The 16,761-nt window shown below is 37.8% G+C and overlaps 3 protein-coding genes across 5 annotated transcripts; 2 read left to right on the top strand and 1 right to left on the bottom strand.

Moving 5' to 3' along the window:
• Window positions 1-1,654: 1,654 nt before the first annotated feature.
• LOC123872012 (signal recognition particle subunit SRP68) lies at window positions 1,655-5,386 on the bottom strand. Its single transcript, XM_045916118.1, has 6 exons — window positions 5,125-5,386; window positions 4,366-4,487; window positions 4,023-4,250; window positions 3,140-3,328; window positions 2,911-3,041; window positions 1,655-2,739 (listed from the first exon to the last, which is right to left on the bottom strand). The coding sequence occupies exons 1-6, from the start codon at window positions 5,222-5,224 to the stop codon at window positions 1,710-1,712; spliced, it is 1,800 nt and encodes a 599-aa protein (XP_045772074.1). The 5' UTR covers window positions 5,225-5,386; the 3' UTR covers window positions 1,655-1,709.
• A 458-nt stretch (window positions 5,387-5,844) lies between these two features.
• On the top strand, window positions 5,845-7,391 carry LOC123872015 (60S ribosomal protein L29-like). The gene is made up of 4 exons (XM_045916122.1): window positions 5,845-5,991; window positions 6,121-6,175; window positions 6,274-6,338; window positions 7,234-7,391. Exons 2-4 carry the CDS (start codon window positions 6,139-6,141, stop codon window positions 7,351-7,353), a joined length of 222 nt encoding a protein of 73 aa, XP_045772078.1. The 5' UTR covers window positions 5,845-5,991; window positions 6,121-6,138; the 3' UTR covers window positions 7,354-7,391.
• Window positions 7,392-9,532: 2,141 nt separating this feature from the next.
• LOC123872172 (E3 ubiquitin-protein ligase SIAH1-like) lies at window positions 9,533-13,602 on the top strand. Of its 3 annotated transcripts, XM_045916347.1 has the most exons (5): window positions 9,533-9,678; window positions 10,240-10,435; window positions 11,148-11,289; window positions 12,357-12,893; window positions 12,942-13,602. In XM_045916347.1, exons 1-5 carry the CDS (start codon window positions 9,653-9,655, stop codon window positions 13,031-13,033), a joined length of 993 nt encoding a protein of 330 aa, XP_045772303.1. In that variant the 5' UTR covers window positions 9,533-9,652; the 3' UTR covers window positions 13,034-13,602. The 3 variants fall into 3 exon arrangements, with proteins under 3 accessions (XP_045772303.1, XP_045772301.1, XP_045772302.1); XM_045916345.1 differs by having other exon boundaries at window positions 12,357-13,602; XM_045916346.1 differs by having other exon boundaries at window positions 9,550-9,682; window positions 12,357-13,602.
• The last annotated feature ends 3,159 nt before the right edge of the window (window positions 13,603-16,761 follow it).

Genomic DNA, 16,761 nt, shown 5'->3' with positions numbered 1-16,761 from the left:
TTTAACAGCTACGAGTGCCGATGCGCCGCCCGCTTTCCGTTGCGTGGTCAACTATCTCGTTCGCACAGATCGTATTATTCGATTCGTTGCGGGCATCCGTTTTTCGATATATTGGCATCGGATGCCGGCATCGTATACTCGCATCGTTGTTCAAAAACGTTTTTACAAAAACGACCATCTCTATTTTCTGTTATAAGATGTCTATTTAAAGAGAAGAGTATATCCATACTGACATTTTAATTTTGTAAAATTGTATATTAAATAGTTTATACTTACGTATAAAGTCAAAAATGATAAATATTACTGATTTTGTACCGCATTAGCCTGGACATGTAGTTTTGCAAGAATGTAAATGAGACCTACAGTCGAATCTTATCTTTTTAAGTTAGATTATTCTATGTAAATTATTATTATAAAACATACTCAGCATTAATGTATGTCTGTGTGAAAGTTACAGTGGGTAAAATATTATGTTTCATAGTTACTATATTTTTGTACTTCCAAAACTGAATGACAACTTTCGTTTGTGTTAAATATTTTTGTTATTTCTCTATTTTGTTGGTTTCATTAAAACGACGCCCTGAAATTCTCTAGGATCGCCATTAACCTGTGTTTTCTGACTAAATTCCTACCCTCCATAAAGTTCCTCTAGATATAGCGCATGACTAAAGCGATTTTGGTATTGGAGCAGGAGAGGGTGACCCAGGGTGACCGTTGTGACCATGGACCAATGGATTAATGGTTTTATACACAGACTTAGTATAAAAGTTGACGAATCTCACAGCTCTCGCGTCACGTCATTACATCAATCGCGCAACGCTCCATTACCGCAGAAACCTACTCAGTTATGCCTTTGTTGTCTCTAGACAATTTGTCCGACAGTCGGTGGCAAAAAATGAGTCATGCAGATTTCAATATTAAAACGCACTGATGACTTTTTGTGGGACGTGTGCGTTTCAGTATTGCTATCTGTATGTTTCATTTTTTGCTGACAAAAAATTGGTCACCGATTTTGGATGTGGGCGAAGCGCATAGCAAGGTCGATAATTGTTTGTTTGTGGATAGTTGGTTGTCTTTTCTGGAGACGCGTGGCGACACCAGCGACGAGGCCCGCGTAGTCACGCGAAAATCACACTAATATTATAAAGGCGAAAGTTTGTGTATGTTTGTTACTCGTTCACGCAAAAACCACTGGACGGATTTGGCTGTTCGGAATGGAGATAGATAATATCCTGGATTAGCACATAGGCTACTTTTTACCCCGGAAAACCAAAGAGTTCCCACAGGATTTCGAAAAACCTAAATCCACGCGGACGAAGTCGCGGGCATCAGCTAGTATTATAGTATAAGTGAAAGTTTGTATGTGTATGTTTGTTACTATTTCACACATAAACTATTGGACGGATTTCGCTGAAATTTAAAATGGAGATAGATTATACCCTGGATTAACACACCCGGAATTTTTATCCCGGGAAATAAGAGTTCCCTCGGGATTAAAAAAAAATATTCACGCGAACAAAGTCGCGGGCATCAGCTATTACAATCATATGGCGACGTGGTCCCGTTTACGAATAACGTCGCGTGTTTCGCCGCGGAGCCCGATGATTTCGCAAGATATTCAGGTTCAGAAGTTTAATAAAGAAAAAGCAAAAAATAGTTTTCATAAAATGTATTTCTGGCTACTTGTGCTGTAGGATAGGACTTTTGTTTTACTTGTCACTTTTACCCCATCCTAAGAAACCCTTGACAAGACCAGTGATTCCAGCACCTTGCTTCTTATTGTTCGCGACACCCGTTTTGTCGTCCAAGTTGGGGAACTCTATGAAGTTGCACGCCAAATCGAAGAACAGAGGTTTACAAGGGACAGCTTCCATCGGTGGGGGCATTTTGAAGATGTTCGGGTTTTTCGTTAAAACTTGGGATTCCTCGCGGTAGTCGTCCAAACGGTCCACGAGTGGCTTCTTGTCCTTGAACGACTTTCCGCTGGTATACTTCGACTCCTCATCCTCGTCGTCATCTTCCAGAACAGAGTCGGCGTGAACTTCAAACTTGCAGCTCTCGATGTCCTTTTGCAACACCCGTAATTTTTCCAGCAGTTGCTTGTCCAGTAATTTACTAGCCAAAGACTCGGTCGTATAAGTGCTGCATCGCTCCAACATAGCAAGCGCCTCCCTGAATCGTCTAAGACCTGTCAATACTTGCGCGATATAATAGCACCTGAACGCCCTGTAGGCTTTCAACTCAGTCTCTATCTCCTTCTGGTAGGCTGTATCGTTTTCGAAGCCCGGCAACTGTTGCAGCTCAGCATAGTTCTGCAGAATGATCTCGTAAAGTCTCGTCAAGTCCTGAGGCCGGACCTTCTTGCCGTCGATCTGAACGTTGTTCTTGCGTGCCTCCTCGGCTTGTTGCACCAACAAATTGTTTCTCTCGATAGTGCGAACGAGACGGAGATACATCAGATACGATAGCAAATAGTTGATGCTGGACATTTGTTGATTCTCTGAGGCTGTTTTAAGTTTGGGATCGTTCTTTATCTCTTCCTTGATGGCAGTAATGGCGTCCTTGCAGTCCATGAGTATGTTTTCGAGGATATCGATCTTCGCTTGGACGGTCGGTGCGCCGGCGACTGACTTGGCCAAGTCCTGCAAGGCGATGAGGAAAAGCCTGACTTTTTCCGGGCGCACGGTGACGCGGCGGCCGCGCCACTCCACTTCATGCATCACTCCAGAACGAGACTCCCTGGAAGGTATCAGTCTATTAATTCAAAGATATAGACGACGAAAATTCGACGTATTCTTCCAAGTCATAAAGTGAAATACAAGAATTATTTATTGGGTGTGCATGTTATAACAAAGTTTTGTTATCAACCATTTGATTAGAGTGACAATACATTAAGGATTTAGCACTCACTTAGCTTGAGCCATAAGGGTGTCCAAGTTCTCAATGAGCCCCTGGCCTCGCATGGCGACGAGGTCTCCCGCGGCAGATTCATCGCCGATGTTGTAGGCGCAGTAGCGGAGACTTGGTTTCAATTCATCGACCTATGTGAAAATAGAACAATTAAATAATGGAAAATCATAAACTCCTAACTGGAATTTCTAGAATATAGAGAAGAATATAGAAGCTAGAGACTCCTCACCTTCTGCTTGTACACCAGCCGCTCGTCCTCGGGCAGCGCGGCGCTGAGCTTCTCCAGCACGAGCTGCGCGCGCGTCAGGCTCTCGGCGGCCGGGCGCCACTGCTGCAGCTCCAGCAGCAGCGCGCCGCCGAGCCAGGCCGCGTACGCGCCCGCCTCCAGCTGTGTGCGAGCGTCGCACGCGCCGCTTTGCTATAGGGACATAAATAGACCTCTAAATAATATAAATCTAAATAAGAATCCGCGTTAGTTTGTGTACTCGTTTGTAGGTTTTCAAACTTGTCTGGATTTAAAGGATTTTGTTTTTAGCAACATTTCCAACCATTTTAGGGTAAAAATTGCTATAATGTATTTGTTTAACATTCTTAGGGGCTTATTTCTCTTTAGGGGCGGGGCGTTGTGCGTTGTGTGTTAAGAAGTTCATGGAGAAGCGAGTCCACAATCACTCCACCTCACACTCGCCGCGCCACGTTACGCACATTGCACCGCGTTTCCCTGAAACAAGTCTTAAGCGCCTTCAAAATAAAGCAAATGTGTAACACGTTTCAATTAATAGCCAGCTGGCAGACTAACCTGAAATCAAAATCGCGCTTCGCGAAAGTATCTTGCTGCCCGTATAATAGGCATGCACGACGCGAATCACATCACAGTTTTTGACAATGCGACATCCAGTCGTGGTTTTCAATTTTGCTCAGTGTGAATCTTGGCGCGTCAGCAGATTTTTATCAGGAATCACAACCCAAATATTTACAAATAGTATTTCAAAGTTTATTGAAATTAACAGTTTGATTAGGGAACAAATATTTAAATAAATAACAATAAATTAAACATTTTTATGTGGACTTATATTTTTTTAAATGTCATTTTTAACAATTTTAAAACTTACCTCACAAAGCTGCAGAAGCATTTGCGCATGGCCACATGCTTTCCTCAGCCTGGAAACAAGATGGAACTTCTTCCTGGGCTCAGTGTTGGCTTCCTGTCTCAATTGCATGGCGTGAGCCCATGCACGCTCAGCTTGCAGCAGTGGCACACAGAGCAAGCGGCTCTCAGAGTTGCTGCCAGTCAGATGGGTGGCCGTGATGTCGCGACGGCGGTAATGACGTCTGTCACCCTGCGAATGGTTATTATCTGCCTGTTGCTTACATTCTACCTTTTGACTTTCCCACTTTTACATTTATAACATTAGTATGGATTGTATTTCTCTATTATGATGTCAATGAGTGTACCTGAGGAATTTTGAGCACCTTCCGCAAGCGCCGGAGACGGCGCGAGCAGTAGCCACGGTAGCGCTGGTAGTCCCCATGGCGGAGACCATGTTGCTGCTGAGCATCCTTGATCACACGGAATACTGAGCACAAGTTAAGGCATCCTCAGAATATATTAAAACTTGTGATTTATATCTATTTTGTAGTAATATTAATGTAATAAAATAGCAAGTGTATGTACCACAAAGAATACAAGTTTAGTATGTACCACAATGAATACAAGTTTACCTAGTTGTCATGACAGGACTGTCCATATTACTGGGGCGAAATATCGACAGCTAAACAATCATCATATTTATCGTGGTATGTACCTACAGGCTAATACACTATAATATTATATTGTATAATAGAATATTTTTTTCAAGATTAACAAGGCGCAGTACTTTTGAATGAATATAGACCTCCCTGACGTAGTGGTCGAGGAAGGAGTCAGATTCGATTCTTGGCTAGGATACAATTTCTAAATTTTCTCTAGTTTGAAAGTTAGATTGTGTGTTAGTTAACACACTACTGGCGAAAAAAACCTTAGAATAAATCATGTCATGAAGTGAAAAGCTTTTAGACACCAGACCTATAAAATATTGATCTTAAAGGATACAACCATTTCTTTATTCCCTGATTAAAGTAGACTGTTTTAGGCTGTCTACTTGTATACAGCGGTTCAAGTGTAGCTTAGAAGTAAACACCTAATTTGAATTCATTACAATTAATAAAGGATACTTTCTAATGATAGAAGACTAGACAGCTTGGTTTCCAGTTTGGAGTCCTCGTCAGGCGACATAGGTTGGCCATCACCGCTGTCTCCTTCTAAGACTACCATAGTCTGTCTCTCTGCTTTTCACTTACGTTATAGTTTTTCCAATTAAATGTCTATCAATTATTTCATTTTAGGTAGCAACAACTTTGAAATAGAGCAAAAAATTTTAGGAATTTATCACACGTCACTTGTAAATGATGTTCAATGATGTTGGCAATTTTGACAGTTGAGTTGACATTTGACAAGCTCAGCTTTTTTTTTCCTTTAAATCTGGCTTTACTCTGATTAGCCAATGTTAAGTTTGTGATATTTTCAAGTTATTGAATTTATACAAGTATGGACTCCGTCTGCGCCGGCGCCCGCCGACATACGCGCAGCACCCCTTTAGAGCGCTTCCCAGTCAGTTCCACCACCAAAAAACACCAACTAACACAAAAACCAGCCACTCTTAACAAAAAAAACACTCCAAACAAGCATAGCACGCGCGCCAGCAAACGCCATCGCAGACGAAGTTTGGTCCACAAGCTCAGCTGCTCAGCTGGCTCGTCCACAGAGTACCATACAGTGCAGACTGCATAGTACTTTGGTACAATATGCTTGCATCCAAACACTCATCCACACGCTTGCCAGTTGCTTCTTGTTTGTTCTTTGTTGTTTGTAGTTCCATGGTCACAGGCGTGTGGCGCTTACATTAGATTTTTTTTATGTCGTTTTCAATTTTCATGTTTATGTCATTAGTATTTGACAAGTTCTTCTTTCTCTTTTCTATGCAATAGCGCTCCGCTTTAATCTGTCTCTTTCTTTACTGTTTATTTTTCTGTGTGGATTAGGTTAGTTTCTGTAGAATTTAATTCATTTCTAAATATCTATGCAATCGTAGTTTATTTAAAGTGTTCTGATGTGTTTTTAAAAAGTGTACGTGCTGCTCTTTATAACAGTAATTTAATTTCTGTTTTCAGAAGTGCACCTTTGATAAAATGGCAAAGTCAAAGAACCATACAAATCATAACCAAAGTAAGTGAAGAAATTGCAGTATTTAACTGCATGAAATACTTTTAAATTCATCTTCTTGCTGTAGAACTGTGAACTTAGACAAACATTTAACCTTTCAGACCGCAAGGCTCATAGAAATGGAATTAAAAAGCCCACGAAGACGAGGCACGAATCAACTCTAGGTGTAAGTATATTTATGATTATTTTACTATTAATAGTCGATAAACAACCATCATAAATTATAATTAAATAACCCACTGTGTAAATTCATTGAACCTGCATAGTGGATAATAAAAACCATACTATCTATTATTTCAAGTTAATAATGATTAAGGTTAATCCATGGGGTTCATTAAGGTCTTGGGTATTATTGCTAACATCTGATTCAAATTATTGAGCTACTATTTACTTGTTGTTTAATTAACTGGTCTAGTGGTCAGATACTCAGTGTAAAATCTGCAAACAAGCTGACTTCTGTAATTCTCCTGTTTAATACAGTACCTACCAGTAGTACCACCAGGCACCAAGCTATCCATTAATAATGTTTGATTGATTACCTGAAATAGTACCTAAGTAGTAGAAAAAAAGCTGTGATAGCCTGGTGGTTAGAGCGTGCGGCTCTTAATCAGAAGCGGTGGTTTGAATTCGGGCATGCACCTCTAACTTTTCAGTTATGTGTGTTTCAAGCAATTAAATATCACTTGCTTTAACGGTAAAGGAAAACATCCTGAGAAAACCAGCATGCCTGAAAGTTCTCCATGTTTTCAAAAATGTGTGAAGTCTGCCAATTGACCCATGCTCAGTAGTGTGCTGACCTAATTTTTTTGTGCTGTAACCACATATTCTGTTTTCGAATTTTTACCATTACTTGTGCTTGTGCTATAAGACCTACCGACGAGTACCTTTCCTGATTCTAGGTCAACAGGAACGGGAAGACTCCTATAGGCTTTTCTTGACAGATACTTACAACAGACAGACAGAAAAGTGATCCTATGAGGGTTTCCTTTTGAGGTAGGGAACCCTAGAAAAAGTAGAAATATTTAGTTCAATTTTGAATATTGTGATCTTTTACATTACAGATGGACCCTAAATTCTTAAGGAATCAAAAGTTCTCCAAAAAGGGTAACCTGAAGCCTGCCCAACAGCTAGAGCGTGCTGCCGAGAGAAAAGCAACAAGAGAAGCCAAGGCTAAGAAATGAAGGGTTTTAATTATAAGCAATAAAATTTAAAAATACAATTTTCTCTTTCATTAAATATTCATAACTAGCTGATGCCCGCGACTTTGTTCGTGTGGATTTAGGCTTTTAAAAATCCTGTTGGAACTGATTTTCCGGGATAAAAATAGCATATTATGGTAACTCTCCATCTGTAACTTTACGTGAGTAAAAAATCACGTCAATCTTTTCCGACTTGAATACGTCTTGTGTAGTGGGTGACTTGGTGGTAAAAGTGAGGTTCGATCAGGGTGTTTTTCGCCACAAATTGGTTAACTGGCTTCTGAATTGTTATATCAAATCGACCATTCGCTCCTTACCAATATAATACCAGCTACAAGTACAATAAAGTACCAACAACAAAAAATAACGAAGGTACCTAGTTGTCTAAAGTAGGTAACTATTATAGTTATATCATACTAGTTTTATTACAATTTTATACCCGGACATTGCATCATAGAGACCTTACAAGTTTATATCTACCTACTATTCTATAGAGAACTTAGAATAATGATAATTATTACGAATAAGTATTCCATTTCGTTGCACTTGCACAGAAAACCAGTCTGAATAAGTATCTGGGAAAACCGTAATCATAAAAATATGAACATGTCTTGATATGTACTATGACATATGTCTTAATAGATACCTTATACCTATATCCAACACTTAAGTTACAGAAGAGCATGTAGGTTTTACATTCAGGGTGCCCGAAGACTGCTAACGGGACCCTATCACTACACTAACCCTTCGCCAATCGCCGTCCGTCCGTCCGTCTATCCAATTGTGCATCGGCGGACAAATGGATGGACAAAAAATAAAATGTAAAAAAACTAAATAATGAGTAGCTATTATATATACGTATATATTTAATTATCTTGCATGATGGCGTGGGTGGAACCCTCCGTGTGCGAGTCAAACTCGCACTTGATCAGTTTTTGGATAAAACGGGTAACTTTAGAAACATTGCAATGTGGAGCCAGGAGTGTGGATGTAAAAATAGGATTCCATCTAGAAACTTGCCAGCTGTGAAGCTCGTTTTTCTTTGACCAGCAGCTACTCAAGCTGACCATAAAAAGTGCACTCAAAAAACTGCAATAAAAAATAATGTTTAAAATTAATTACATCTGGTAACCCCCGGCTCGCAGGTTCCGGGAAAGAACCATTAATCGACAATTTTGACGTATTTTACGAAAATAGACTTTATTTCTAGTAGTCAGAATTTCAATTACTTTACAGATATTATCGATAATTTGTGGCGTCAGCGGCCAGCACGTTGATTTGTGAATCGTTGTAGATGCATTAGATTAGCGGCTATTGCAGCGTTGCCAGAATGTTACTTTTGTAACATTTTACGTTACTTTTGACCCCTTCATGTTTCCTCCATGTTACACGACTCAAAATGTTACTTTACGTTACTTTTAGGACTTCATAAAAATATCCAAATTTTTCCCAGCAAACCAAAAATAATCGTGAAACGGAACGCATCCAAAAAAGTTCGTTTGTCGTAATTGGCCCATTTGATAGTTTATTTCACTTTCTCTAAGTTATTGGTCTGTTTGTATTAGAAAAGTGTTTTGTTTGTATTTTCTCCGTGACTCAACTTTGGTTGGATAAAGTTATTCGTTGCAGGGTAGTGATATTGTATCTAAGTACAAAAATGTATCTTATTTCGTCAAAACTAGAAAGTGATTGGTTTGTTCGTTATCCTTATTGACTGTGTATGTGTTTCTAACACTACTTGGTAAGTAAATGTTGTAGTTTTAACTAAATAAGTAAGTAATTAGAGAATCAGTAATGCAAAAACAAAGTCATAGTATTTGCAACTGAAAGCATTTCGGTTTTGTAACTAGTGATTGTCTTCTAATTTATTAAATCACATTAGTTTCACATTATTATTTTACATATTGATTTGTTTTTCTTTTTCAGGATCAGCAGTCAATTTATTCAATCAACAATTATTACGATTCTTTTTGAGCTTAACAGCTAATGGAACAGAAAACTGTTTGAATTTTTGTATAATAAAGTGCCATATTAACCTCTGTACCTTATTACTTTCATTTTCCACATAAAATAAGGAAATGTTACTTTTCTCGTGAAATTGTTACATTATAAGCTGTCTCATGTTACAATTGACTATCTGCCACTGGCAACACTGGGCTATTGTTAACACAACTCGCGCCTATCTCTGTACTCGTGGTGATAATTTTGTTTTAACAATAGTGATATATAGGAAAACGCAGTGTTATTCTACTTATTTATTCTGGCGTGAGCGAAGACCATCATGGCAAAAGCTAAAGTTAACAAAAAGTGAGTACTTTTTGAGATCCAGTGGACCTAGGTACATTTATATTGTTATGAAGTGTGGTCGTCGATAGTAAGTATAGCTTGATAAGGAACCTGAAATGATAAGTTTCAGACGAAGAAAGAGGATTAATTAAGTATATAAGATACGAACTTTCCTACGCCACTTTTGGGAAAATTGAATTTTTAACTACCTAGGTAGGTATACCTAGGTGACCTAACTACCTATTTTAATTGCCGAATAAGCACATAAACACGTTCTTACTACTACTAGTAGTAGGTACAAAGGTACTTAAAAGCAGATAAGTGAAAACAGCATGGCATTAAAACACTAGCTTTATCCAACGAATGCATTGCCTACCTAAAACAATAAGTGCCGCTACATACAACTACCTACTGTGCTAGGTACATACCTACTTATTATTAAGGTAGTTAAAAAAAACTATACCTAAGTAATTGTATATTTAAGTTATTTTATCTCATTTGTTTTAATTGAAAATGCTGTTTTAATAAAATTGATATTATCCTGAGATACCTAGGTATTTGAATTTAACGTTAATTATTTAGATTGGGGTCGGTTGGCATGGAGTTACCGGAGTGCCCAGTTTGTATGGAGTACATGTCGGCACCAATATTCCAATGCCAGTCGGGTCACAGCCTATGCAACACCTGTACAAGGAATCTGTGTCCTCCTCTCTGCCCTATCTGTCGTCAGGCTATGACACAGATCCGGAATTGGCAGCTTGAAGATATGATATCCAAGGTTTGTTTGTACTTCAAATTTTAGTGATTTCTTTCGAAGCTTCTAAGAAAGAACTCGAGATCAGCATTTTCAAATTACTAATTTTATGGAACTGCCTCGTTGAAATCATTGGTCTTGTGCTAACTCATTGGCATGTCCAACTGCAGATGGATGGATGGTCCTGGATTCGATTCCCAGGTGGGGCCGAAAATAAGTAGGTATTAGGTTTTTCTGTTAAGAAAATTTCAGTACTAGGCCGGAGTTAGGAAGTTGGCGGTGTTTCACACCCTGTGTGTGTGGCTCGGAGATCACATAAAGCTGTCACATAAGTCTGATCTCTCCCAGTCATTATAGGAGTTCATTCCCATCGGGTTATTAGAGTGAGTGAAAAGACAGACACTTGAGCTCTATCTCATCTGCGTAGATTATCTATATGGAGAATTACTGCCCAAAATTAATTTTTAAGATTTTTTTATATTTTTGTCTATTAAGTACTAGTGACCTGTACTAGCTTCACACAGGTAGGTTATTAGTTATTCCAATTTTCGTACGTATCTCCAATTATTTTGAAAATAAAATATAGCCCTCAGGAATAATGTAGCTTTGCACAGTTAGAATTTTCAAAATCGGTTCAGTACCTAGTTCCAGAGATTACTTCCTATAAACAAACTAACGAACTTTAGCTCTTTATAATATTAAAGATATTTATTGTAAAGATTATTTTTTGTTATAGGCTACAGTACCCTGTCCTAACAAGCCTGCTGGTTGTGTCTATACTATGGTCAACATGGATGTGGACGATCACCTTAAGGAATGCATATTCCGTGAGATGACTTGCCCTTTGGGTGCTGTATTTGGGAAATGCTTTTGGTCAGGTAAGTAATTAATGTTCAGCTTTCTTAAACTTATTTATGACTAGAGAATGCCTGCGACTTCGTCCGCGTAGATTTATGTTTCTAAAGATCCCATGGGAACTGTTTGATTTTCCCGGATAAAAAGTTGCCTATGTCAATTACAGGGATACAAGCTATATCGGTATTCGGTACCAAATTTCATGCAAATCGCTTAAGTGGATGGGTTTTTGGGAATCCCGTGGGAACTCATTGATTTTCCGGGATAAAAAAAAGCCTATGTCTGTCCCCGGGATATAAGCTAATCCTGTACCAAATTTCGCCAGAATCGGTTAAACTGTTGGACCGTGAAAAGGTAGCACACAGACAGACAGATAGACACACTTTCGCATTTATAATATTACTAGAGGATGCCCGCGGCTTCGCCTGCGTGGAGTTCGGTTTTTGAAATCCCGTAGGAACTCTTTGATTTTCCAGGATAAAAAGTAGCCTATGTCCTTCCCCGGGATGTATGCCAAGTCTGTACCAAACATTAAAATCGGTTCAGCGGTTGGGCCGTGAAAACGTAGCAGACAGACAGACAGACAGACAGACACACTTTCGCATTTATAATATTAATATGGATATTAAGTATGGATTTTATCTGAGTAGCTGTAGACTTTAGGTAGGTTTTATTTTTATTGTATGTGATATAGTTACCTACCTACTTAAATATGAGATGATAATAATATAATCAGTAATCACTGTCTATCAAAGATTTTGTAATAATAACATTGATTTCCGTTGTAATTATTAAAATAGGAAACATGATAAAATTGATATCATTAGTGATACTACATTTTGCAAAAACAAAGAGAATACTTGTTGAGAGAATCGCTGAGAGAATACAATATGTAGAATAAGGTCTCTATCATTTTCATGCATGTTTATTGTAGTATGTAGAGTGGATTTGCGGGATTTGCACCATACTTGCACAGAGATATTTTTTAAAATTTGAATTAAATCTGTTAGAGTATGATTGCCAGGGTAAAAAATTCGTTAAAATTTTCTCTAAAAAATAGAATAATAATACCAGTTTAATATTTTTACAGGGAAATTAAATGGAATGTTGGATCATTTCAAGGAACGTCATCCCGACAACTTGAGTGCTGATGCTAATATCACCATCAATAATACTTCCATTACAACTGATGACCGTCACATGTATCTGGTGGCGCAAAACAAATTTTTATTCATAATATCATTTAAAATTGACACTATGCTAAAAATGGCTTATTGGGCAGTGCAGCATATTGGAGGTAAAAAAGCAGCACAACAGCACATTTACGAGATAAGTGTTACGAGTAATCAGGACTCTAGGCGTAAAGCTGTTTTCACTGATCATTGCTTTAATGATGCTATGGACGCCAACGAAATATTTCGTCAGGCCAAATGTGCCGTAATGCCTCTCGCTATGATGGCCCACTTCCTAAAAGATAAAAGGTTAACATTTAGCTTCAGTATTAAAAGAAATAACCCAGGTTTTAAAAAAGGACCTGGTCCTGACGGTGAAAATAAACCGTTCCATAACAAACAAAAAGGTCCACGCTCTCAAAGTAAGGGACCTCACCCCCAACCAAAGGGGCCCGGTGGAAATAATTTCCAAGGCCAAAATTCTGGGCCTCACATGCACAAAGGCCCAGGAAAGGGGCCAGGAGGTAATAATTTCCAAAACCAAAATTCTGGACCTCACAAAGGAACATTCAAACAAAATAGACACAACAATTAATTAATATTCTTGTGCTTGCATGACATTATTAATATAACAATTATTATATTATGTTATCAATTACTTTTTAATAAACAATTACTAAGCTAGTGTAATCACTGGCTTTGATAATAATGCTATTGGGTATTTAACCTAAAATATTGATTCTCTTACCTTAAACGATTAATAATATGATCGTAGGTATGATCTTTCCCAACAAAAAAAAAAAAGGAAAAACGGGTTAAGCTTAGCTATGGCATATGAGTCAATTAATGACACGATTAGTTTCTTCTGTCGGTAAACGCCCTGCATATAATAAGCATTTTTGGACGATTGGTCTTTTTTCCAATGCATCTTAATGATGATAAGTAGGTATTTAGGTGAACAACAATAATAATAATTTATAATGTCACCTGACTTCACTATATGTATAATCGATTTGGATTGTGAGATTGTTTATAATGCCTCTTTCCAACCTTTCCTGTTTTGGAAAGGTACAATAACCTTGACGGTATATTGTAATCAATGTGCTACTTCCCTAATGGGTTGCGGATGTCAGATGATATGGCTCCGTGTAAAACTTATAATGGAGAGTAAATTCTAGTAGTAGTAGTTTACAATCCAGGTATCTTTAAAACAAGAGTGAATAGGCACCTTCTAGGTTAACGCGTCCCATCTTAGACCACATCATCACTTTCCATCAGGTGTGATTGTGGTCAAGCGCTTGCCTATAGTGAATAAAAAAAGAATAAAAATAAAAAAAATACATGCCTATGAAGATGCAACAGTCCGTTCTCGGATTGAACATATAGACTTGCTTATTTAGTGGGTTTTAAATATCTCCTTGGCGCTTGCGAATTGCGATTCCACGTTTCCTAAGCGAAGGGTCCCATGTTTTTTTCGGTTCAATAAGGATCAGCTGCATTTTGATCTCAGCACACCAGGCCATGGACCATTAGCTCAGTAAGAGACTCATAGGTAAAACTTAGAGAACTGTATAAGGCAATCGCGGTCTAATTCTATACCTTTATACTGGGTTATTAAGCGTGTTCGAAATCGTAGCCATGCTGTTTTTTATTTTACCGTTCAAAATTGCGAAATGTTTAGGTATGTTTTCGCAATGTGTAGTAGTTAAGGATGGCCAGTTAATTAATGTTATCTTATAGCTTGTTATAGATTGCATGGATAAAAGTATTTTGAGATATGTATGACAATCATTGATTAAGTAGTTAGGCATAATTAATGGGTTTTGTTCATTCCAGAACTTTTCATGCTTGAGTGGTTAGAAAAGTAGCGGGGAGGTGGTAACAGTTTATGTGCCATAATCCATAATGCTTTACCGACAGAAGTATTCCTTTTTAAGGGGTATAATTTTTTATTATTATGATAGAAATAAGTAGTTAGATGTAATGGAACTCTTTAACAGTAGGTAAGCTTGTGTAATAAACTGATATGCCTAAAACAAAATATAGGTATGGTCAAGTGGTATGGATCTCTGTTTGGAATTCATATTCCATCAGGTTTTATCTATAGCAGCTGCAGATGGTATTATCCTTTAAGAGGGCTCTCTCCATCACTCGTTTCATACAATCGTAGTTCCAATTTCATTTGAATATTAAGCAACCAAAGTCCGTGAAATTTTGCAGACATATTCTAGAAACTAATATCTATGTCTGTGGTTTTCCAGATTTCTGTTAAAATATTCCGTTTCAAAGTTACGCGGTCTTAAAAATTTTCATACAAATCTTTGAGCCCCTGTAATTTTAAAACTACATATTTTTAGAAATATCTAAAACACCAAAGACACAGATATTAGTTTCTAGAATATGTCTGCAAAATTTAATGGACATTGGTTGCTTTATATTCAAATGAAATTGGAACTACGATTGTATGAAACGAGTGACGGAGAGAGCCCTGTTAGTTAAAATGTTGTTTTGACTGGCGCATCGTGATGTGTTGTGTCTGGCGTTGTCCTAGTACAACATGATCGCGTATTCGTGTTGTATTAGAACAACGCACTAATGTTCTATTCAAATCTGGTGCAACGATCGATCAATCAGCGCCTCTAACCTCACGGCACAAGCACCACGCCAGCGAGTTTCATGATCGCTGTATTAGGTACTTTTCGCCCTTTAGACGTAACAGTTTAACCATGTAAAGTTTTAGCTAAGTATATAAAAAATTTTCAAAAGAAAAATAAAACCGACTTCAAAAACCAAAAACACTAAAAAGTAGAAAATAATTTTTGTTTAGCTACACATGTAATGTACCTAGGTATGAAGTCGAGCGAGCATATTAAAACAAAATTAGAAATCCAAGAGTGAAGCTCGCCCGACTTCATACCTAGGTACATTACATGTGTAGCTAAACAAAAATTATTTTCTACTTTTTAGTGTTTTTGGTTTTTGAAGTCGGTTTTATTTTTCTTTTGAAAATTTTTTATTTCACAATTTTTAGTGGCCCCACTGTACTATAATATGCTATGCCCAGTTAAAACCCTACTGTTTACTAAGCTATTACAGTGATCGCGAGCAATTTGCTCTTATCCATTGAGGAGTTCTGTTCTCCATCTCCGAAGATATTCATCAGATCTTCACCAAATTTATATGGGACCACCTGCACAGTATACCCTTTCAAACAAAAAAAAAATTTCCAAATCGGTCCAGGGGTCTTTGAGTAATCGGGGAACATACATAAAAAAAAAAAAAGATCCCGACGAATTGAGAACCTCCTCCTTTTTTGGAAGTCGGTTAAAAATAGGCGCTGATTGTTTATTGTATCTTGATTTTTATTATAGGTAGGTACAAAAAATATAAGTGGTTTGTCTAGATAAGTGCGCAGATGTATCAAAGAGTGACCAGTATAGGCAAACAGTAGAAAAGTTGTACCTACTGTTTATTACAGCTTTGTCGCTGCTAGTATTTTATCGAATTTAATCTAAATGCTGTTATTGTATGAGTTTCCTGTATTCTGATGCTGTATACCTAATTACATATGGTTCCCGTTGTTAGGGAGCGATAAATAATAATCAAAGTATTATTATGGCTTTCAATGCACGTGAAAACGTGAGTTCTAGCGATTAGACTATAATTAAATATTATCGCTGTACTTATATAATATAATAGTCATCGCTGTGCGCACATTTACTAACAACCTACCTACCTATTTACATACCTATTATGTGTTTTTCCGATTAACTATTTTATTGTGGTGATAATGCATGTAATACAATAATTATTTTTGAAATGTAACGAATTAAATATTTTGAAAAGTGTCTGTCTTATTTATTTTCATATGCTAAAATGTCCTAAACAGACGATTACTCATTACAGTGCTCCATACAAACTCATATACTACCGAAACCGTAGCTTAAGAGCGTCGGGACCAGTTGGCCGTTGGGACCTTAGAGTGGCAGACTGTGGTCCCTGTCAGCTGTCACTCGCCGGATTCGTGGTCTGTGCTGTCACTAAACTTTAGAGTCTTAACTCAAGTGTCGGGCGCAATGGAGTCTGTCCGCAGCCCAAACCGCCATCTTTACATGCATGCTTCGCCGTTGATCACAGTTCGCCTCAGAGAGTAAAATAATTTACAGGTTCGCCTCCAGAGGCACACGACTATTATGATACTAACCACATGTCTACAGTCTACGTATTCTAGTTGATTTAGTAAATTAGTATGACCCACCTAATTCCTCCAGTCTGACTAATTTTTGGGCTGCCATAGTCGATTACAGATATTTTTGAATTTGC

Source organism: Maniola jurtina, chromosome 14 (assembly GCF_905333055.1).
Source record: "Maniola jurtina chromosome 14, ilManJurt1.1, whole genome shotgun sequence".
Classification (NCBI taxonomy): domain Eukaryota; kingdom Metazoa; phylum Arthropoda; class Insecta; order Lepidoptera; family Nymphalidae; genus Maniola; species Maniola jurtina.
This window is presented reverse-complemented; position numbering and strand designations above follow the sequence as displayed.